This window comes from Mustela putorius, unplaced genomic scaffold, assembly GCF_011764305.1.
Source record: "Mustela putorius furo isolate JIRA1106 unplaced genomic scaffold, ASM1176430v1.1 tig00000174_pilon_pilon_pilon, whole genome shotgun sequence".
Lineage (NCBI taxonomy): Eukaryota > Metazoa > Chordata > Mammalia > Carnivora > Mustelidae > Mustela > Mustela putorius.
The window spans coordinates 35337393-35361644 of NW_025421304.1; the positions used below are offsets into that span (position 1 = coordinate 35337393).

General features: G+C 41.9%; 1 protein-coding gene across 4 annotated transcripts in view; it reads left to right on the forward strand.

Moving 5' to 3' along the window:
- WWOX (WW domain containing oxidoreductase) overlaps positions 1–24252 on the forward strand; it is a 933964-nt gene that overhangs the window by 252424 nt on the left and 657288 nt on the right. For all 4 annotated transcript variants that reach the window (XM_045076566.1, XM_045076567.1, XM_004753947.3 and 1 more), the window contains exon 7: positions 21775–21960. In XM_045076566.1, the coding sequence (XP_044932501.1) occupies positions 21775–21960 (186 nt within the window). The remainder of the gene's footprint in view (positions 1–21774; positions 21961–24252) is intronic.

Sequence of the window (24252 nt, forward strand, 5' to 3'; positions counted from 1 at the left end):
CTTGAACAAGGAAAAGGGATGAAGTGGACTTGTAAGATGTGGTCCTAGTGGAAGTGTGGATCTTACAAGGACTTTCGCAATCCTTGAAAATTGGACCTGAGAATGAGCTCTGAGATCCCTGGCAGTCAAGAGCAGAGGGAAGATGAGCTTCATATTGCCCACAAGCTAGAAGCATCACAAGAGCCAGGCAGAAGTGATCGTCACCTGTAGTGATGCTCCCCTGAGGGTCTCAGTGGACGTCTTACTCTGCTGAGCATTTCCCCCTGCTCGTTGTTACTCTTTACCAAGCCCTTGATTTGAGGGATGCTTTGCAGTTTCCTTTTGAAGTAAATGCCTAGACTCTATTTTCTTTGCTGTTGCTACATCTGTTTCCCTTGGCTTTTGGCACTTTCTCCAGATGATTAGTGTTGCTGTAAGAACATCCTGCTTTGAATATACAGGTGTATATGGAAAGTGTAGTGGCACATACTGAAAATAATTAGCCTGCGTGTTTTGGAGCACTGAAGAATCTTATGTGCCTTCTTCGCCACTCCTTTTCTGTGTATTTTTTTCATTTTCCCCCTTACTCCATTATTTAGTCAATGTTTGCAATTGTGCCAGCAACTGGGCTAGACACTGGAAGCGAACCATTTGCCATCTCACTTCTCCTGTGCCTTGTTTCTCTCTTAGAAGAGTTGTGAAGCTTAAAGACTTTTTGCTGGCTTCCCATGATGACTATCTTCAAAAACATATCCTTAGTGGAGAAGAGTATTTATTACATTAATTAGGGGCCACGTTGCAAATAAATTTGTCAGAAAAAAAAATTCAGTGAGCTTTTTGGCACCATTAAAAGTCATCACAGCTAAGGAATACATGAAACTGTATTCGAATTAACCACAACGATGTTTGCAAAATAAACACTTTTGATTTCCCAACAGAATTCTCCGTTCAGCTATCACTATCATGTTTCATGACATCAAAGTGATGTATGTTAATTGAAGGCACACACAAAAAACTTCCCTTCCAGGAAGAATAAAAACCCAGCTTTGGAGGACAGATACAATTACTCTGTGGCTGCCTCTTCCCACACTCACCATCCCACCGATGAATACATAACGCATGTTATGTCTTTAGCTCTAGCAAATAATTTTATTGCTCATGCTCAACAATGACCACTTAAATCACTGGACTAGAGAACAAGTCAGCAAAGTTTTTCCATAAAGAATCAGGTATATATATTTAAATAATCCATATATATATATATAGATAGATAGATAGATATTCTTGTCTTTATGAACCAGATGGTCTCTGTAGCAACTACTGTTGAGTGCATCTTGATTGTTGAGTGAGACGTTTGTAATTTGAAAGCAGCCACTGAGAACTTGTCAATGACCGTTTCTGTGTTCCAATAAAACTTTACAAAAACAAAAAGTGGGTTGTATTTGGGATTTGTGGTTTGCAATCCTCGGACCAGAACCCACTGTCTCTTGAAATGTAACTCATTTTAATAGCACCTTGTCTTATTATTTCTCATAATAGGAATTGGATTATTAGGAAATGGATTATGTTAGGCCTGGTCAAGATTATGTAAGTGTGTATAGCCAATGTTTGTATGCTTGGTTAATTTCAACTCTCTACAGATACTCTGCAGTACTCTTTGATACTTAGAGACTAGGAGAAGAGATAAGAGTTTGAGTAGAACAGTGTGCTGTGCTGAGGTTTGTAAATAACGCCGTATGGGAAAGCAGGTCAACTACAACAACTAAATGTTATTGAATAATGAAGACACTGAAGTCCTAATTTGGGCTTGGAACCATATAACGCTGATGATGATCAGCGTTATGATGATCATAATTGCTCATATTTATTACCTAGTTATTATGTGTCAAGCACAGCTAAGCACTTAAATGTCATCCCATTTTATCCTCACTAGGCCTCAGAGGGTAGGTCAAAAATGGTAGAAGAATGGCAGTGTCTCATGGTTTGACCTAAAGCTGTGATGAGTCACATTTCCTAGATCAAGATATTGAGGTTTAAAGAGATTAAGGACCTTGACCAAGGTCATGCTAGCTACTAGGTAGTTAAGGCTACAACTTGGTTCAAAACTGTGTGCTGCCACTGAGCTCAGCTGAAACAGTAGTTTGGAGAATCAGAAAGATCTGTCTCATTTGGGAAATGCATCATGTAGGACGCATTGCCTCCGAAGGCAATTTGTCCCATTAATAGGATGGATGACAACGCCTGCCTACAGGGACAATTATTAAGGTCACTTCAAGGTTGAAGGAGATGCTCCTTCCAGCCAATTTTCTATCAGCAAGAAGAAATTGTTTTGCTGAAATATGTGGAAATTAGGTTAAACAAACCCAGTGGAAGAGAGGCTCCTCCCCTCAGTTGAGGAACTCCCACTATTTTCACCAAATATGTGGAGGTGTCTGTCTGTGGAGTCAGTTTAAGCAGAAATGGCAGCTGTTACTCTCATTCACAATTGGACTCTGCACATTTACTCCAAATACCAGTGTTCATTTCCCCTTACTTCCTACTTTTTTTCATAATGATGCCCTTCAGGTAGGCAGAAGACGTCCAAAGGGTCGTTTGCTATTTAGGCGTCTGAACTGCCCCAGTGATCACTCTTAAACCCACACGCAGCCCTGACACTGTCCTGTGGAAGAACCTTTTGTTGGTGTCTTTCTTCCTGAACTGAAAAGGCTGCATCTGCTCGTGTGGTCCCCCATGTCCTGCGGGGGCGGGGCCTTCCTCCACGCTCATTTATGATTGTGTCGTCCCAGCCTTGTGTCTCTGTACTCTGCTTACAGACATGTGTAGAGGTTCTGTCCCCCTGGTTCTGGGCCTGTACTCCTGACCTGTCCCCTGCCTGCTCACTGGATGACTTGGCCCCGCCCTCTACAGAGCCTCCATGTTCCCCCTCGCCCATCCCCTCCATGGTTGAATTGACAAGTCACTTAGCAGAGTGTCGACAACCCATCCAGTGATCTTGCCCCAATACTTTGGGGATGCTTTTCTCTTCATTGATTTTTCTTCATTAGGCTGAGCCCCACAGAGGCAGCAACCTTGGCTAATTCATCTTTCTCTTAGCTCGGGATCTCTGTTCCATACCTTTCTTACATGGGGACCTTAGCAACTTCCTTCATCTCTCTGATCTTAAGTTTCTTCATCAGTGAACATGGGAGATCATGGTAATAGCGTGGGTTGTTGCGAGTACTAAATAACATAATGTTTCTAAAACATAGTACTACCTGATACCTAATCCACACTTGATGAATATTAGCAGGATCACCATTGTTGTTATCATTATCGGTATCCTTTGCAGCTATTACGTGTACCTCTTTGTAATAAGCTCACGAAGTGGATGGGTAGTGTGCGTGGTGTGTGTGGGTGGCTGGACGCATGGGAGGGAGGACAGAGGAACTAAAACAGAAACACACAGTTTCATTTGGTGACCTGAACTTTGCTTTTAACATGCTGATTCTCAGCCATTTACAGTTCTTGAACAGATACTTCCATGGGTGGTATAGAGGTTATACATTTACAAATCTTGGGAAACAAATTTTAAAGCAATCGTATGTACAGTCGTTATTTCAGGCAGGACACCCCATAAAAGTTCCTTGCAGGAAACCATGGACACCTTTGCCTGCTGGGAACCAGGGCTTTGCTGGAGTGGTGCAGACCACGTGGCTGAGCTAGGCTGGCATCGCTCGGCGTGGACAGGGACTCACCCCTCGGGGCTCTGCCAGGCCTGTTCTTTGGTCTACACTGAGACCCCCCCCCCCCCCCCCAGTCATCAAGGCAGCAAGTCTGTGATTACCCTCAGAGAGCTCTGGTTTATGTAAGGCTCGGGAAGAACATTTCAGTGTCTATGGTTGAGGATTTTATGTCCCATCTTGGCTCATGACTCCAGCTCGGCTTTTCTCCTTACACTGTTGGGCCACTCGCATTGTCACGTTGGAATGCTCCTTTCACAAAATTGACATGTTGGGGACTTGTGCTCAACCACACCGAAATCACATTTTAATAACATGGGGAACCGTCTCTTTTCCCCAGTACTTTGTCGAGAAGCTAATTCTTGTCAGCCTAAAAACTTGAATATGCATTTTTGAAATAAATCAGCGGTGCTACGCCGCGGCTGCCTGCTGAATATCTCCAAGGAAGATTGTGTTTTCCGTTGAACTACTTGTCACCACACTGTGTTTTTAAATTGTGAGTCCTTTGTTTTGTTCATTTCGTAACATCTGCCCAGTACCTTGTCATTCAGGAAGAATATAAATGGGTCCTCTCGGTTAGCAGCAGAGCTCTTATTTTCCCCTTTAAAAGTCACCGACTCATAATCAAGTAGGTATTTTAGCTGACATTATGCAATAATTGATAACCAGAAACAGAAGAAAAGGCTTCTGGTGTCTTGAGAAGTGTGAGCAGTGGGAAACTTGACAAATGACGTAGCTTTGGGAAGTGGATCTGGGCAAAGGTCTCCTGCCTAAAAAGACAGAGGTGTTTTAGCTTCCTACATCAGATCTCCAGACTCCCAGGGGACGGCCACAGTGGTTCTCAGCTCGGTTGTTAAAAAACACTGATGCCTGCCTGCTACTCCCATTCCGCTCTCTGAGATGCCTGCCTGCTACGCCCATTCCGCTCTCTGAGATGTCCCTGGGGCATTTGGATTTTCAGAAGCATCCCTGGTGGTTCAGCAAGCTGCTTTGTGGGGGCACTGAGCCCCGCCCACCTCCTCTGACTCCACCGTGTGGGGTCTTGGTTATTTTTGCCCACCCAGAGTTCTGCAGGGATAATCGCTTCAGCCCTTCTGCCGTCATCCTCTCCCCTGACATAGCTGGGAGCACTGACACGATCTCTGACAGACCGCCATCAACTGTGGTGTCAAACCAGCTCAGGTTCAAATCCCGTCTTGACAACTTAGGACTCTGAGCAAGTTACTTTGCTTCTCTGACCCTCAGTTTTCTCGTCTGTCAAATGGAGTATCATGAAGGGCCAGAGCCACGGATTAAAAGCGCTTGTGTTCATGTGTCAGGTGCATGCGTATCTGAAGAAGAGCGAATCCATGGCGAAAGGCAGCCGGGCCTGCTCTTGCGTCCCCCACAGCCCAGTGCAGAAAGCTCAGGGAGGTGGGGCACCTCCAGGGAGGCTCCTGGACCTCAGACTGAGGAAGCCAAGGGCCGGGGTGGAGGTCCGCCCCATGTGATATGGGTTTGATAGATGATGCTGGAGTTTGAGGTTTTAAGTTAGTGAAGGTGGCCCTTCTCTCTTTCACACACATTTGTTCCTCCCAGGTCCTGTCTTGTGCTTTCTGTGTTTTATGTAACTGTTGAGAAAATGCAGCACAGAGACCAGACCCCTGGAAGGTTGAAACCTATTCCCTGAATGCAGCCATACTGCTTCTCTGGAAAGGGTATTTCACACAGAGGATGTGGTGCTAACTTGTTTTTTTAAATGTACCTCTCTCTCTCTCTCTCTCTTTTTTTTTTTTTTTGTAGATTTTAAAAGCACTATATAAGTCTTATGGAACATTTTTGAAATTATAGGGAAACATACAGAATAAAGCCCATGTTAACCATAATTCCACAACCCAAGACAATCCATGATGGCAGTCTAATGTATGCATTTTTATTCTGTGTTCATAGATTCTTTTTTTTTTTTAAGATTTTATTTATTTATTTGACAGAGAGAGATCACAAGTAGGCAGAGAGGTAGGCAGAGAGAGAGAGGGAGACAGGCTCCCCACTGAGTAGAGAGCCCGATGTGGGGCTTGATCCCAGGACCTCGGGACCATGACCCGTGCTGAAGGCAGAGGCTTTAACCCACTGAGCCACCCAGGCGCCCCTGTGTTCATAGATTCTTAAAAAGAAAGGAAAAAAAAAAAAAGGCTGTTTACCTATATTCTGTATTTACTTTTATTCAAAGATAATTGACATATCATGAAATTCACCACTTTAAGGCATTCGGTTCATTGTTTTTTTTAGTTTATTCACCAGGTTGTCCAGGTGTTACCTCAACTGAATTCCGGAACATTTTTGTCATCCTAAGACAAGCCCTCTAACCCATTACCTGTCATTCCCCAGTTCCTCTCCACTCCCAGCACCTCCCCGGAAACCACCGATCTACTTCCTATCTCTTTCTCTGGATTTGTGGCCTTTCGTGTGTGGCTTCTTTCACGTAGTGTAATGTTTTCAAGATTCCTCTGTGTTCCACATGTATATCTGTCCTCCATTCTTTCTTAGTGCTAGATAAGATTCCGTTGCTCTGATATCATGCTTGCTGTATCCATTCATCACCTTGATCAACATTTGGGCCATTTATTCTTTGGGGCTGTTAAGAATAATGTTTTTATGAATGTTTGTGTACAGGTTCTGTGTGGATGCGTATTGTCATCTCTCTTGGATATATGCCTGGAAGTGGTGGTGACTTCATATTTAACTTTTTGAAGAATCGTCAAACTTGCCTGCAGCCGCTACCCCTTGTACACTCCTCCCAGCAGCGCCTAGTGAGTCCAGGTTCTCCACAACCTTGCCAATGCTTGTTAGTGTTCCTTTTCATATTGAATTAAAGCTATCTTTTTCATTGTAGCCACCCTAGTTGGTGGGTAGGGGTTATGTGACGTATATTCTCTTATAATCTCTTTTTCTTCATTCTAAGAACAACATGGGCATTTTTTTTTTTTTTAAGGTCATCTGATGTATTTCTGTAACTTCAATTCTAAGGGCTTTACAGGAATGCATTGACTATACGTAAACTTAATCAATTTTATAAAGTACAAAATAATGCCATAGGTTTTAGAAAATTCAGGGACTAATATGTCAAAGAAAGAAAAAAAAAGTAAAAATATCAACCTAATCTTTTTAAAAAATGGCTAAAATATAGTTGTTAGAAATAAATTCAACCTGATGTGTTATAATTCTAATAGTGGGAAGAAATAATGTCACAAACTTAAATGACATAGCTTTGTGCTTTGTGTAACCTATCAATTGTCCAAAAAAGAAAAAAACCAAACCCTAAACATACAACCTTATTTTCATTGAACTTGCTATATCTTGGTTTCGTCTCATTTTCTGTTCATGGTGGAAGTTGGAGGATAAGGTGGACAGATTCTGGAGAGTGGTTAGCCACGGCTGCCCGTTAGGGTTGGGGGTGGGGAAGGAGCCCAGCTGGAGGCCATCTAACTCATTCTGAGAGTGTTAGGGTAGGTTTCTCTGTACCCTGGATTTTTTGTAACTGAGATAAAATTTGTACACCATAAAACTTACCATTTTAAAGTGTACGGCTCAATCTTATTCTTTCTGCTAAGTTGTACAACCATTCCCAATAATTCCAGAACATTTTCATCATTCCAAAAAGAAAACAGTGCCTGTGCTCTTTAGCCATTATTTCCCACCTCCCCCTGCCTCTGCAGCCCTAGGCAACAGCTAATTTTTCTGTCTGCCGATTTGCCACTTCTGGACATTGCATGCCAGTGGAATCATGTGATAGGTTGTTGTTTGCGCCTGGCTTTGTATAATGTTCTCAGAGTTTATCCATGTCATAGCATGATCAGTGGTTCATTGCTTTTTATGGCTGAGTAATATTCTGTTACACAGGTAGATCGCAGTTTGTTGATCTGTGCATCACTTGGTGGACATTGGGCTTATTTCCACTTTTTGGCTTTTACGAATAATGCTGCCATGAACCTTACTCCCAGGGCCTTGCTTTCTTGGAGGAAATTATGATACTTGGAAGTTAAAGGTATTGGATGGTAGCCTGGTGGGGACACTGAAACAAGTCTCCGGGGACCAGTATTCCTCCCACACTCAACACCAAGACCCTTTCAGAGCCCCTCTTGAAGGACATCGCCCAGCGGTCTTCCAATCGCCTAGAAGCCTGTCTCTTGGGGAGAAGTTTTCACTTCCACAGTCACAGCCAACAAGAGACATCAGATGTTGCAGTTACCCTTTCTTTCTTTCTTTCTTTCTGGTTTGAGAGCCACTCGCAAAAAGTGACAGGCTGCCTCTAACTTGGGCTCAATTATTTGGTAAAGCTTTTTGTTTATTTGACCTTTCATGACCCAGGAAATAATTCTGACCAATCATAGCTGACTCCCTTTGGCCCTGAGGTCTGGCTGCTTTATAGCTGATGACAGAGGGGCCACACTGCTACCACATCTGAATTAATCCTTAACTCCAGAGCTGTGTGCTGTTCTCCAGCAAGGTTGTATTTCTTCATTAGCTATTCCCAGGGCTCAGGGAGTCCCAGAGGATGTCAGAGTACATTAATTTTTATCATAACATGGAATCTTTCAGGTCTGAATGGCAGCGCACAGCTGTCAGGGGCTTTCTGAACTCGATTACAGCTCCATATATCTCTAGGCAAAACAGAGGCAGGAGTCCTCATTGGCAAGGGAATGTACAAAATGCATGAGATGTTTTATTGTTTGAGTAACTTGACCATGCACTTAAGCACATTCCCCAACTAATTTTTTTTTCCCTGATGTCCATGTAAGTTCCCCTCTGCCATCTTACATTAAAACCTCCTCCCTTCGCTTTGCCCATATAAGGTATATTTTAAATAAGCTCTTTTGCATAATGGTAATGAAATCATCATCTGGTACTTAGACAGCTATTCTATAAATATATTAAAAAATGAATGTTCCCAAGATTTTTTAGCAGAATTTAGCAGAATTCATTTAGCAGATTGGTATTGCAGAGTTTATAAATAATGGCTTGTAATGCTTAATATTGCTTTGTGGCCACAAAATATAATTTTAATTTTGAAGGAATGCTAATTTGTTTTCAGAAAGACAAGTTATTTCTTCATTGACTTTATATTCCCTACTTGTCAACAGAGTAGAATGCTTAGAAGGATGCGTTTTACTTAGAGAGGAAGCCCAGGCATTATTTTAACCTTGTCAGCAATTGCAAGAACCCCCTCTAAGCAGTGTCCTGTACTCCACTCCGCTTGGTAAGGATGTAAGGACCCCTTCCCACCTTTTCCCCACAACGAGGAAAGCGCAGTCAAAGAGAGAAGGCCCTGTTTTCAGTTGTGAAGGTAAATGTGTTCTTAGTAGGCATCACCAAGTAATTTACCGCCGCCTTTAGTCCTTCCCTCAAGTGTCCTGAAGAATTCTGACTTCTTTGTCATGGATGTGTTTTCTGAGGCCACGTGCACTATTCATTTAATTTTTCCCAGTGCAGAGCAGCCAAACAGCATGAGCTCTGTGAGCCACTGAGCAGTTTCCCAAAGTGCTCACATCACTGTTTATGTATAAGATGGACACAGGCAAACACTCTGTTTATCTTAACACAAACTAATTTTTAAAAACCCAAACCAGGGCAGCAACCTTCCTTAGCAGCTGTTTTTGCGAAGGGCAAGACTGAGAAATAAATACAGGTGTGTTGGTTTCCAGTGCATTTTTTTTTTTTTTTAAGGGGATGTAGATGGTCCTTAAATTTGACAAAACGTAGGCAGGTGATGCATAAGTGACTGCTCTGTGGAGGAAGCTGACACAGAGAGAGGCTGTGTGGGTTAAAGCCAGAGTACTGACTGTGCATGCAGTGCTGGAGCCTTGTGAGTGAGGATGCAGACGCTGTCACCAGTGCCCTCTTACTTGATTCTCAGACATTCAGTAGTTCAGCCGACTTCTGTTGCCTCTTGGACTTGGCGCTGGCTGTGGGAGCACAAGAGTGACTCAGCCCTTCAGGGATTTCTAGCCCACTGCCATGACTTACTCCTTCTTGTGTCCGAGAAAACTGAGTTAGGGAGGAGGTTGTGAGCTCCCTCTTCTCTAAATGGTGCCTGCTCCAGTCCACCCCATCCACCAGCTTCTTCCCTTCCCGCGTTCATATGAATAGTATTCACGTTCTCTGAGTTCCCTTGTGGAGTTTATTGAACACTAGTTTGGAAAGTGTGGAAAGACTTCTTTCCTATCACGAGTGGTTTCTGCAGGACATGACCATCATTCATTTGTCAGATGAGCAAATGGGAATTTGCCAAGAGAGGCTCTGGTTCGTTTGCATTTTCTCAGTCTGCAGGAGCTACGTTCAAGTGAAGTTACTGGCTTATGAGTGTGGTTGAATTTATCCTTATGGTTCCCACTCTTCCATCCTTAGTGTGCTTGTCATTGATTGTCCAGTTTATTAAATATTCCCAAAGAGCCAGAGCACAGGAGTTCAGAAGTGAAACTTGGGAACAAGTGAACCTTTAACACCAAAGGGTCAGACCTGCATTTGAGATCTCATGCCGTTTGGACTCAGTACTGTTGGTGGTGTAATTACCAAATGGGCGCATTTTTTCCTAGAAAGCCCCCTCGGCAGAAGTTGTGGGTATTTTCTTGTTGTACATCTTGCCCCATTTAGAATCAGTGAGGTTGAGATCTTGTTGCTGGGCCGGTATGTGATAGGATGGGGAAATGTAATCAAGGTAATGGACATGAGGTAAAGATTCAGGGAAATAACAAACACAAGAGTGTTTCTATTTTCTGTTAGTGTATGTACTGATATTCTGGAATTCACTATAAGAAGTTGTAAATGGTGCATGAAATGAAAAATTCCCGGTGGTCTCCTGGGATAAAGCCAGTGCCCCCACTCTATTCCTGCTGATTCGTGTGGATTATTTTCTTTATTCCAACTTAGAAAAAAGAAAGAAAGAAAGAAAGAAAAGTGCAGCTGGGTTATGTTAACAGCAGAATCCACTCTGGGTTAATTATTATGCTAATACTCGATGGTGTCTTTAAATTCTTGAAACATGTGTCTCCTTCAAATTTTAGAAGCATGACTAGACAGTTACTGACCTCCTATGCTGATGTTGATTTTATATGTTTCTATTTCTCTTGTTTTATTTGCTTGATTTTTTTGTATATTTATTGGGGCTCTTATCTCCCAGAGATACGGGGTAGGAACGTGGAAAACTGTGTATAGGCATTTTGTAAGTATGGGAGACAATTATATACATATTTTATGTCTGTGAATTATTGATAGATAGCTTGTTCTTAAAGTTTAGCCAAGGTCTAGGAAGCAGGCAACCAAGAAAAAAAAAAGCCTGTTTTAGGTACCATCTCTCAGCTGATGTTAAGTAGTTTATGTTTTTCTCTAATTTTCACGACTAGCAAACAAGGTTGGTACTGTCATTCCCTTTAATCATTATTGCCATTGTGAGTTTGAGCACCTATTTTTTCCAGTATGTTACCTTGAACAAGCATTTTTTATGCTTGTTTGTCCATATACCACCTAAAGTCCCATTGACTTTTACTGTGGGTGTGCACACTGCATCTGGGGCAGTTGAGGTCTTGGTGGACTGCTGGAGAGTCTGGAACCTTCGCTGGGCTGGAGATAGCTGCACGAGAGAATGGCTGTGTTTCAGTTTATGCTGCCATCTGTGAGTTCAAAATAAGCCAGCCCTAGTGATCTGAGCAGAGATCCTCCTTAGAATTCTACAGTGATTTTTTTTTCTTCTCCTGTTTCTGGAAGAAACAGAAAACTTAACACTTAACGATGTCTTAGAAACAGTTGTTTTTGGGACTTTGGGTCCTTAGGCCCTTTCTATTGAATTTCAGAGAATTTCCATATAGTATGAATTCCCACAGCTTCTTTGAGAAATGCCCCAGATGGTGTGACATTCTGTTTCAAGGAGGAATTGAAAAGTATTTCCCTTTACATAACATTACACTTAGCTCATTCTTTTGCTGTGTCGGAGATAGAATCCCCCAAAGCCACAATTGTGTTAATGTTCCACGGGTGTTTATTTAGCCTGTAAAGGTCTGTCTCGTTTTCCGGAACGTGTTATGATTCAGTTTACAGATCCTCACTGTAATTCAACCCCATGATGGCTGCCCCTGCTCTTCACAGATTCTTTCAAAGCACCTTCTCAGTCCTCAGTTCTGACATTACATGTGGTTATTAGGTTGCTTGGATCATCTCAAACTGGTCTTGTCCTCAAAGCGTAAGTAACTCAACCTTCGTGATCAGCTAGAACCAAATCCAATTTTCTCCTGCTTTTTTGGCTATATTTTAGGTAATAATAAATTGTCAAACATGGCTATGGAATGTGATTTGTAAATCAAATGTCACTGGGAAGATAGCATTGATTTGATTCATTCATTCATTCACTGATTCATTCATTCATGATGTACCAAAGGCTTACTTCTTACTACATGCAAACGAAGTCTGGCCAAACAAAGACTTCTTTCCTATGGACATTGATTGTAGTCTGCAGGCAAAGATAAGGGACAGATCATGTCCCAAACAGTTAAGCAGTGTAGGAATGGACGTACCCCAAGCAGAATTGAAGCCCCTTCTGGGAGATCCTGCAGCTCAGGTGATGTTCTATTTATAGTAATCTCATGATGTGCTAGTGTTGGGTCATTGCCAGTTACTGATGAGCATTCAGACTAGTTGGCAGGGTTGAGAATGGCAGTGGATGGTTGCAGAGGAAACAGACAGGATCCTGGCCCTTGAGGGCCCAGTGTCAGGAGGAGTTTGGTGTCTTGGTAGGGACTTGTAGGCCACGGAACTCGGGAAACAGCTGAATCTCCTGACCCATGCATTTGTCTAGTGGCCCTAGGTCGAAGGACCTTGTGCCCTTTAGTTGTATCTGTCTTTCTGTCAATCATCCTATTGCCAACCTTGTAAAAGGTCCAGGGAAAGTGTCTAGGAATTTCAGAAGAGGGCGATAGTGCCCATCTTCCAGATGAGGAGCAAGGATTTTTTAAGCAAGAAGAGTCTCCTGAGTAGGCCTGGGGGACAGGATGGGTTGTGATGTGTAGAAGGTGCAGCTGGGACCGAGTGAAGGACCCCCTTAGGTCCATCTAAGTGGACAAGGAGCGTCAGGCAGAAAGTACTGTGTGTCCGAGTGTCAGCGAGGACCAGAAAGTCATGTGACACCAACGTCACTAATTGCTCTGCTATCCAGAAACCTGCATGCATACCATCACCATGGGTGAGATCTGGGTTGCAGATAGGCTGAAGTTCTGGTGTTTTATTTGAGTTTAATTTCTCAACATCATTATCAGAGCACTGCTGCCTGTAGATAGATGTTCAGGGTGTGCACTGAACAAGTCTAGGGGTGCCATTCAGACAGCTCACTATCTGTGTTCAAGCCCCTGGCTCCACACCGAAAGCCTTCCTGTTCCCTGAGTGTAAAGCCTGTTTGTTTTCCTGGCCCAGGAAAGATTTTGGTGGCAGATAGTTTTAGATCTCAGTTCTGGCCTCTTCAGCTACTTGGCAAGGAACATTTTGAACCTTGGTGTTTTCCACTGTAACATGGTACTGATGCTGTCTGCCTTATGGGTTGCTATGGTTGTTAAAATAGAATATTGACATGCCAAGAACTACCAGCATTTCCTCAGACTGACGTCACAGGATTGTCCGAAGCAAGCAACAAGTCTAGGCCTCTGTCTTAGTTCGTGTTTACTAGACCTATGTGTTCAAATAAGTGTTTACTGAACATTCTCTCGGGCTAAAGTGCTACGCCCAGTTTTATAGGATGACAACACTGTGTACCTGCATCCCTGCTGTTACAGTGCTTATATGTGGACGTGAAGTTTCACAGGAAAGGATCTGTGTGTTGGGTGAGAACTTACAGGCAGTTCTCGCCATGACGAGGTTCAGGAGTTGCCTGTGGAATTACATAGTTGCTAAATGCTGTACGCATTCAGAGGAGGAATGTTCTTATGGGTGCAGGGGTCTGGGAAGGCTCTGCAGGGGTCTTGGGGTTTGATTGGCTCTTAGAAGGACGGGGTGGAGAGCAGTCAGCATGGGTGCTGTAGACATGGGCCCGGTATTCTCTTGTTTCTACACAGTTAACGTTGACCTGTTCTCTCTGCGAGGAGATTTTAACATCTTTCTTCTCCATTGTTTCTTGGCACCCAGGGCGAGGAGCATCGTCAATAGTCTATGCATATTTTACTTGACTTAGATTTCACAGTTTTGTCAACGCTTGTCAGGTACAAGGTGCTCTGCAAGTCGGTCCAGAGATAATGGAGATCACTAGGCGCAACTGCTGTGGTTCCATTGGGTACGGTCAGCATGCAGATACATGAGTCGCTCCTCCTAGGGGTGTGAGTCAGGCTGCTGGAGGCACCCAAAGCGCTCCTGTGCTTCTACCTTTTTTTTTTTTTTTTTTTTTTTAGTTGCATTTTCCGTATAGTAAAATTCACCCTTTAATAATGGAGTTGGGTAAGTTCTGATGAACACAGGGTCATGGAGTCACCACAGTCAGGATACAGAACCATTCCCTTACCCCACCCTCCACACCCCAAATTTGCCCCATGGCTCTTTGGAGTCATTCCCCCTACACCCAGCCCCTGGCAACCACTGATATTTTCTTTTCTGTCTCTAGAGTTTTGCCTTTTCCAGAATGTTATATAAATGTATATATTCTGCACATAGCTTTTTGAGTTTGGTTTCTCTCATATAGCATGATGCATATACTAGTTATCTTTTGCTGTTAAATCTCTCCCAAAACTTAGCAACTTAAAAGAGCAAACATTTATTACCTGACTCTGTTACTTTTTTGTTGCTGTTGTGATAAATTACCACAAATGTATTGGCTTCAAACAGCACTTATCCAGGGTGCAGGAATATATATTCCTATCAGCTTTATATAACACAATAACAATGTAATAATATTATAAATAAATCTATCAATTTATTTGGTATGAAATATTTTAATTATTACTACTAAAGGATATTAACATGCTGGTTATTTGTAATCTAGTTTAATCAATTTTTAAATATCTTCATCAGTTTTTCTGTTAGACTCTCAAAATGTGTTTAACTGGATTACCAGTACTCGTGGTAAGGTCAAATAAGGGAGAAAGTAGCGGTAGCAAGACCAGGTCTGGGATTTTGCAGGGGCAGAGCTAAAGGCAACAGGATATGGAGTGCTGGTGGTTGTCTTAGCTCAACTTCCCTAGAAGTCAAGCCTGGGACAGGGACGTATTTATTGGTGATTTAGGGGGCATATTCTCGGACAAGGTAGGGAGGAAAACAGATTGTGTTCAACTGGAGACTAGCTTCACCTGATCCCAGAGGTTCCTGAAGAAAGACTCATACCAGAGTTGTCCTTGTTAGCAGAGCAGCTGGGTCCGGGGCATGACTTTGTAGATGTGATGGTGCCTATCAGTCAAGAACAATTTTCTGAAGAAGTCTGCTCTTGGTAGTTGCGAAGGGGTACACTGGACCCCTAATTAAGATCTAGGCAGAACATCTTAATGCTCATTCCATTGGAAATGTAGGGGACTGGAAAAATATTAATAGTTTCTAGAGATGCTGGTGTTGAGTAGTCATAGAGACTAAAGAGGAAGATGGAGTAGCACATACCTCCTAAGTGTTACTATTCAGGGGCCCAGTTAGAGAGTATCATCACCCACTAGAAATAAGGACATTAGGAAGGGGAAAGACTTGAGGAGAGAAGATGAAGATTTAGATTTGGGGTGGATCTGAATGAGATTCTGGAACTTGGGATGAAAATGGGGCTGGAGCTGTGGGTCTAAGTTCATCTTTATAGATGTGTGTTTGGAGTCCCTGGCTGGGAGAGGGAGGGCTGGGAGAGACAGAAGATGGGGTAGTGGTGACATTAGGAGGAGGTCCATGGTGACAGAGAAGTCTGGTTTCAATGGAGGGGAGGTTGTTGGGTTTCTTGATTGGGAAGCCATTGCTCTCCAGGCAGCTTTCAGAGATTCTGGATGGTCATGGGGAAGAATTCAGTCATCTTGATGATAAGAAGTGGGTTTGGGGCACGGAAAAGAGATTTAGGAATCGAGACAAGTATTTCTTTTTTTTTTTTTTTTAAAGATTTTATTTATTTATTTGACAGAGAGAGATGACAAGTAGATGGAGAGAGAGGCAGGCAGAGAGAGAGAGAGAGGGAAGCAGGCTCCCTGCTGAGCAGAGAGCCCGATATGGGACTTGATCCCAGGACCCTGAGATCGTGACCTGAGCCGAAGGCAGCGGCTTAAACCACTGAGCCACCCAGGCGCCCTCGAGACAAGTATTTCTAAACTGTAGTCCACAAATGGGAAGTGAGAGGCTGGGGCCAGTTGAAAGAGCCCTGGTGTCAAGTAGACATAATTCTCTTTCCAGCCTTCTCTCTCCTGTCTGCCCTCCTTCCTTTCAGTTTCTTTTCTCCAGTTTCTTTCCTTCTTTCTGTATTTTTACTTTGTAGATGGCCAAAAAATCTGATTAGCCTGAAGAGATTAAGAAGAAGCCCGTGGAGCATGAGCTATTGGAAAGGCCAGAAAGAGAGAAAGAGAGAGGGTATAGTCAATGGGTGGGACGCTTGAAGAGTTGTACACCTGAAACTAATACAGTGTGACGTGTCAATTATATCTGAATTTAAAAGAAGAAAAAAACAACAGGGAAGTGAGAGGAAAACTTAGAGATCAGCTCTCTGAAAGCCAGTTAGTGACAGCCTTTGTGCTAGGACCCCCTTCTGTTTATTATCACCATCTGGCACTCTTTCAGTATGAAGTATCACTTAAAGCTACTGTGGCTCCAAAGCTTGGCCCATCATTGCTTCCATGAATGAGCAGGAGCACTACCCCCTGCTAAAGAACCGCGTCGCCACTCTCTTTAAGGTTGAACAGTTGTTCTCTGGCCCAAAGGAATATGTTGGCCCCGGTGGGCAGGAATGCTGCTTCCCAGGCATCATCCTTAGCAGGCCCAGAGAATGCCAGGGTCCCCTCTTGCTCTGGGTAGATTAGAACCAAAGAGAAGCCTCACACCCCCTTTCGTTGGGATCTTCTGTACATTGAAGACCTCTCCTCTCCTCACTCACCTCTCACAGACCACAGTCCACCAAAGAAGAAAAGAAATCAGACCCAGAGTGCTAACAACTCAGCTTTGGAATTGGAATGATACTATTTTTGTTTCCCTTCTATCTTTATAGTTTGAACTTTCCTTTTGATATTCTGTAAATATTCATCATCTCAGAGCCTTTGGAATTGCAATGGCTTTTAGTCAAAACTGAACAAAATGTGCCATTTGAATAATAAAAACCTCATTAAAGTGAGGGAAAAGAAATTCCTTTCCTTTTGTACAGGCCAATTAACTGTCTTTACAATTAAAAAAAGAAGTCTAACACTTTATAGTTTCATATTCCATAAGCCTCTTTTTAATTAATGGAGGTGACAAGTTTTAGGTACAGGGTACATATTTTGCCTCTGGTGTTGTGCAATTAACATTAATGAAGGGCATTAAAATTTGGTGAAAGAGGAGAGGATTTCCCATGTCCTCTGTGGATTCATGCCCCCAGGCTGAGGTCTTTGGTAGCAGGTTTCTTGGCGTGTTTTGCATTTCCTTGAGAAAATGTACAGGCAAGGATAAGGTAACTAGAGGAGGCCGTGTTGTTACTAAGAGGTATGGTGTCAAAATTCTGAATGCCGAGGCCTATCCGAAAGACATGGAAACGCTATAAAAATCAGCTTTGAAGAACTGCATCTTCTTGCGTGGCTAGAAGGGAAGGGTATAGAGACAAAGGAAGTAACAATGATTTGGCCTGGTGTGTACCTTGCAAAATCCTGGGATTTTACTCATCACAAACTTGAGAGGGGTGTGTGCAGCTGTTCCAAGTTTACAGGGAGAGGAGACAGATCACAGATGTTAACTACCTGGCCACAAGTCAGGTAAGTATAGTATCATGACCGAGCTAGAATTTCTGTCAGCACTTGGCTCTGTCCATTTAAGGGAGCTTATCTAAGAAAGGTGTTGAACAGTAGCTTTGAACTCACCTGATCTTTTTGTTTTATTTTGTTCTTATTCACTTATTTCCTTCTTTATTTATTTTAGCTGGTTCTGATTCTTATTTGGACCACAGGATGTTTGTTTCTAATCCCTTGTTTTCCTGTTTGTAAAATGTTGATAATAGTACAAATCACCTAAGTTTCTTATGTACATAAAGCTATTAATAAATGCTGAATCCCCATTTATCACTCAAAGGAAAAAAAGAAAGAGAAAAAAGTATCAACAACTGAAAAAGTGACCCAGATATTTGAGATGAAAGCTGAAAGGAGATCACGTATAAGTCATACTCACTTGGCACTCTCCCCCTTCCTCTCTCAAGGTTTTTATTTTTTCCAGCCGTCTTGCCTTACTACAAAATACAGGTTATTTTGGTTATAAATGAGTAGATTCTGTTTCGATTTGAAATGGGAACTGATGAATGTTTTAGGTAGACCAGATGTCTCAAAGCATTTTTTGTCCACCTGTTCAGAGAGTAACTGGATTGACAACTGGGGGAACCATAAGTGAAAAACAGATGATCCCACCCAAACACATCTGATCTCAGCCATATCACTACTTTTAGGTCTTAGGTAGGTGATGGATTGGAGATATATCAGGCAACAGAACAAGTAAGACAGTTTCTCAGTGAGACTTAGATTGCCTAGTGGCAATGAGATTTACATAAATACTTTTTTAAAAACCCTGAAGTGATTTTTTCCCCCTATTGATAAATTAATTCATGCTTGCTACCAAGCATTTATTATGAACTCTTAATGAAATTAGTATCATTGGAATCATTAATAATATCATTAATATGAATAATTAATGAACTAATATCACTTATTAGCAAACTAAGAAAAAGTGAATAAGAAGGAAAACTTCTCAGCTCACTATATAAGGCTGGTATGCTTTTATTTGAAAACCAGATAGAAACATCACGAGAAAATTACAGACCAGTATCACTTATCAATATAGATGTATACATCTTCAACAACATATTAGCAAACCAAAAGCAGCAATATATGAAAAGGGTTATATACCATGGCAAGGTGTGATTTATCCAAGGAATTCTAGGTTTGTTTAACATCTGAAAGTCAATGTAATATACTGTATCAGTAAAATAAAGAATATACCATTGGACATAGGAAGAGCATTTGAAAAAGTCCAACACCCTTTCAAGATAAAAAAAACACTCAACAAACTTGGATTATAAGGCCATTTCCTCAACCTGATAAAGGGCATCTACAAAAAACCCCATATGTAATCTTCTGCTTAATACTAAAAGATTGAATACTTTCCCTTAAGATCAGGAAACAAAACAAGGGTATTAAGTCTCACCACTTCCATTTATTATGGTGCTGGAAATTCTAGCCAAAGTACTTGAGGGTGGGAAGGAGACATTCTGATTGGAAAGGAAAAAGTAAAACTATCTTTATTTGCAGGTGAAATGATCTTATGTGTAGAAAATACTAAGAAACCCACTTAAAAAAAACAATTAAATCTAATAGATAATTTCAACAAGGTTGGGGGATAAAAAGTAAATATGCAAAAATCAATTGTATTTCTCTACACTAGAAATCAACAATTCCCAAATCAAATTAAGAAATCAATTCTATTTGCTATAGCATCAGCAAGAAAAAAAAATACTTACAAATATGTTTAATGAAAGATGTGATCAACTTGTGTTTTAAAAGCTATATAATGTTGTAGAAGGAAATTAAAGAAGACCTAAATGGATATAAAGACATCCCATGTTCATGAATCAAGAGACTTAATATTGTTAAGAAGACAATATTCTCAAAATTAATCTTTACAAGAAAACTTTTTTGTAAAGATTTTATTTATTCATTTGAGACAGGGAGAGAGAGAGTGAGTATAACCAGCTGGGAGGGGCACAGGGAGAGAGAGAAGCAGACTCCCCGTTGAGCAGGGAGCCCAACTCAGGGCTACATTCCAGGACCTGGAGAGCATGACCTGAGCTGAAGGCAGACACTTAACCAGTTGATCCATCCAGGTGCCCCTGATCTGCAGGTTTAATGTAAACTTCATCAAAGTTGCTGCTGGTTTTTCTTTGTCTCCTCCTCCTCCCCCTCCTCCTCCCCCTCCTCCTCCCCCTCCTCCTCCTCTTCCTCCTCTGCTTCTTCTTCTTCTCCTTCCTCCTTTCTCCTTTTCTTCTTCTTCTTCTTTCTCTCTCTCTCTCTCTTTTTTCTTTTTTTCTTGCAGAAATTGAAAGCTGACTCTAAACTTTATATGTGCATGCAGGGCTCCTCACAAGCCAACCCAAGCTTGTGAAAGAACAACACTGAATTACTCTCACTTCCTAATTTAAAAATTTACTACAAAGCTTTAGTAACAAAGACTGTAGTACTACCATAATAATGGAATAGAACTGAGAGTCCTAAAATAAACTCTTTCAGTTGGTCAACTGATTTTCATCCAGGGTGCCAAGACCACTCAGTGTGGGGAAGATTAGTCTTTTTAAGAGACGCAGCTACAACAGTTGGAATACCTGCATGCCAAAGAATGATGTTAGATCTCTTGCATTCACTTTACTTCTGTGTGGCTTACAAAGGACCATAGATCTAAATGTAGGAGCTAAAACTAAAACTCTTAGAAGGAAAGATAGAAGTGTATCCTTGTGATGCTGGGTTCGGCAATGGTTTCATAGATAAGACCCCCCAAAGGACAAGTAACAAAAGAAAATATACATATCACTTCATTTTATCAAAATTAAAACTCAGAAAGAAGATACTTTAGGACATTTCAGGGTTCCACCCACTGCTAGAGACACTACTATTCACATTTTTGTGTACCTTTCATTAGTATTTTATGTGTGTGTGATCATACAATATTATATATTTTGTTCTATAACATGCATGTTTTACAGGGTCAAAAGATATATCATTTTAATGATTGCATAGTATTCCACCATGTGAATATATTCAGAGTCATTTAATGATTTCCCAATTTTACATTTCATTTATTTTGTAATCTCTTGCATTTTCAATGTGATTACCAACAGTGTGGATAACCTTTAATAATACCTTTTTATAATTCTTATTAGCACCATGGGATTATCTCCCACAAGTACCAGTTCTCTATGAGGATTTAGGATTTTGATTCACATGAAAGGCTTACTTCTGCCTTTTAAAATTTTATTATGAAACAAATTATGTATATACAAAATAGGAGAGAATATTATACTAGACCTCCACTTACCTGTCCCTGGGCTGGCTTGTTTCTAAAGTTATGCTGAGTGAAATAAGTCAAGCAGAGAGTGTCAATTATCATATGGTTTCACTTATTTGTGGAGCATAAGGAATAATAACACAGAGGACATGGGGAGATGGCGAGGAGAAGGGAGTTGAGGGAAATTGGAAGGGGAGGTGAACCATGAGAGACTATGGACTCTGAAAAACAACCTGAGGGTCTTGAAGGGGCGGGGGGTGGGAGGTTGGGGGAACAAGATGGTGGGTATCAGGGAGGGCACGGATTGCATGGAGCACTGGGTGCGGTGCAAAAACAATGAATACTGTTACGCTGAAAAGAAATTAAAAAAAATAAAAATAAAGTGGAGATATGATTTAGCCTCTGGAAGGAATATATTCAAACAATGTGTGCCTGTCTCTTTAAACAGAGCATTTCCCCCTTGATATGTTTACTTAGAATCTATTAAATGCTGGTTCCTGTGTTGGTCTTTATACAAACTATTTTCTCTTTTATTTCTTAAATCTACTTTAAAGACTTTTGTGATTTTTTTAGGTAAAGAAGCTAAGAATTGAATAAACTAAGATGCACAGATAAAATTGGGTTTTAGAATCTGGGTTCTATCCAGGGTGACCAGTTTGCCCAGTATGGCCCCGGTTTGAGCACTGGAAGTCTTGTATGCTGGGGAACTCCTGGTGCCCTGCAGCCCACTCATAGGCTAAGCCCTTACCCAGCAGAATGGCTCATGCTATGACATCCTGTTTCCAACTGATGGATCTTGAAGACAGGGAAGAATTGGTTATTCCTGTCAGAGCATGGGCTATCTTTGATTTTAGAGTGTTGATGTCTGCACAACGTTGGATGTTTTATTTTTCAGATCTCTTCACATGCTTGTGTGCAATGCAGCGGCTTTTGCTCTACCCTGGAGCCTCACCAAAGACGGCCTGGAGACCACCTTCCAGGTGAATCACCTGGGGCACTTCTACCTTGTTCAGCTCCTTCAGGATGTCCTGTGCCGCTCCGCTCCTGCCCGAGTAGTTGTGGTCTCGTCGGAGTCCCATAGGTGGGTTACTGTCTGATACTCTGTTTCACGTGGCCCCCTCCTGTACCAGCTAGTGTTTCCCCCAGGCTTTCTTTTTTTTTTTTTTTTTTTTTAAAGATTTCATTCATTTATTTGACAGAGAGATTACAAGTAGGCAGAGAGGCAGGCAGAGAGAGAGAGGAGGAAGCAGGCTCCCCGCTGAGCAGAGAGCCCGATATGGGACTCGATCCCAGGACCCTGAGATCATGACCTGAGCCGAAGGCAGCGGCTTAACCCACTGAGCCACCCAGGCGCCCCTCCCCCAGGCTTTCTTTCCTGAAAATTCTTTTCAGTGATGCTCCTTCGGAAAGTGTGGGTGCACTCAACCTGGCTGGTTTTCCAGGGTCTTTCTCGTGTTTTGGGATTGTGGAGGATTAGTAGGGGTTTTGTCTACAGCGACGTAGATGGCTTTTACAACTATACTTCAGGCCCCTCATTGATTTTGCTTTGAGATGGAATAATAATTGATTAAATCTGAATGCCTGACCTTTATTGATTTGTCATTCAACAACTTCAACACCTCACCAAGAAGAATGTGCAGTTATTCTAGCAGGAGAAACAATGCAATTAAAGACTGCGAGATGAAATCCAATTGTTTTATAATGAGAAATTAGGGAATTCAATGCAGACATTAGCTGTGTAATTGTAGAAAGGGAAAGTACTGTAGTTAGAACATATTAGAAATCTGGCCATGCCTCTTTTGGTTAAAATTTCAATTAAAACATCAGATGGCACTTCTCTTCTATTACCATTAGGAGAATATCCAATTGACTAAAAAGGCATTTGAAAATTTCATCGTATTTTCAGCATATTTGTTTCTAGAGTTGGATAAACGACTATTTGTCTAAAGAAAAGTAGTCGGAGAAGACAAAGGACTTTGTGGGTGAGGCTAGATAATGCATGTTAGGGAGATTTTCCTGGTGTGGCTGGGAGCTTTCACCCTTTGCAAAGTAGCTGGAAAAAAAATAATGTGCAAGGGCCTATTTTTTCCCCCCTTCTTCTCCGTCTTAAGTCCTGAAATGTTTTAGTGACCCAGAATGAAGCTTATTTTTTTAATCATGCTTCCATAAAATGTAACCCCTGGGACTTGGAAGAGAGAGACCAGCCAAGGGTTAGCCTGAACCCTTTATCACTCCCAAACACAGGGGCTTATGGTATAAGTGACACATTGCAGATAGATTTACTTTTACCATTTTAAATTTATGATGGCTGAAATGAAAGGAAAATGCCCGTAATAATCCTCCCCTGTGTTAAAAGACACGAAACATCTAGTAATTAGGTGGTAACAAAATCTGGACATTCTTATCTTTGCAAATCACACCAGGTTTGTGGGGGCGGGGGGGCAGGGAGTGGAGTGGCCCTGCTCAGGAGTGAGGGAGGCTACTGTGGGGGCCGGCGCGGGAGAGTGAGCTCTGGAAATAAATCTGCCAGCCCTGATCGTTTGCCAGATGTGGAGGGCACCACGGGATAGGTTTAAATGAGTTGGTATTTAATGGGAGATTATGTTGAATTGTCAGCTGCTTGCTTCCCTTTGTAAATCTGTATCTCAAATGGTATTTCATGTGACGTCTTTGTTCTCTTCTTAACTGCCGCATGATTCGAGCCTACCTTGGAGATCTGAATCTTAATTTCATGGAGCAGACGAATGGAAGGAAGGGCCTTGGTCTCCTGAATTAGTCCCATTTTAGTTTAGAGACAAGGACTTCCTGAAATGTCTCATCAGACCCATTCCTATCTGCTGATGGGCACTGATTTTTCTGCTTTCTGGTCATCTTTGGCACCTGTTAGGGGGTATTTTTACAAAATGCTAATTCCCGCGAGCTGGTTTGTTTATTACACTTGTGTTGCGTCCTGCGGTGCCCAAGATGACAATGTGAGTACTGGGAGCACGGTCCTGGGAAAGCACTCGCTCACTGCTCAAGGACCCAGAGCCCTAAACCATGTTGTAAAATGGAAGTGTGGATATCTAATTACCTCCATAAACCTTGGTGGAGTCTCTTGGTTGGAGTCAGGACCCCCTGTTAGGGGAAAAATAAAGTCCTATGTTTACAGGAAAATATTATACCAGACTGCCCCCAGGCAAAATATTTATTAGCCTTCCTGTGTCTTCACTGTATTTTAGTTACTCATCTGGAGTCTGAGCAAGGGAACGGGGTTTCTGCATACCCAAAATACATCATATTGAAATGAGAGCTCGACTTCGTTGCTGTGAAAATTTTTCAGATAACAATTAAAATAGAATGAGAAGAGCAGAGGGCTGGCTATAGAGCTCTG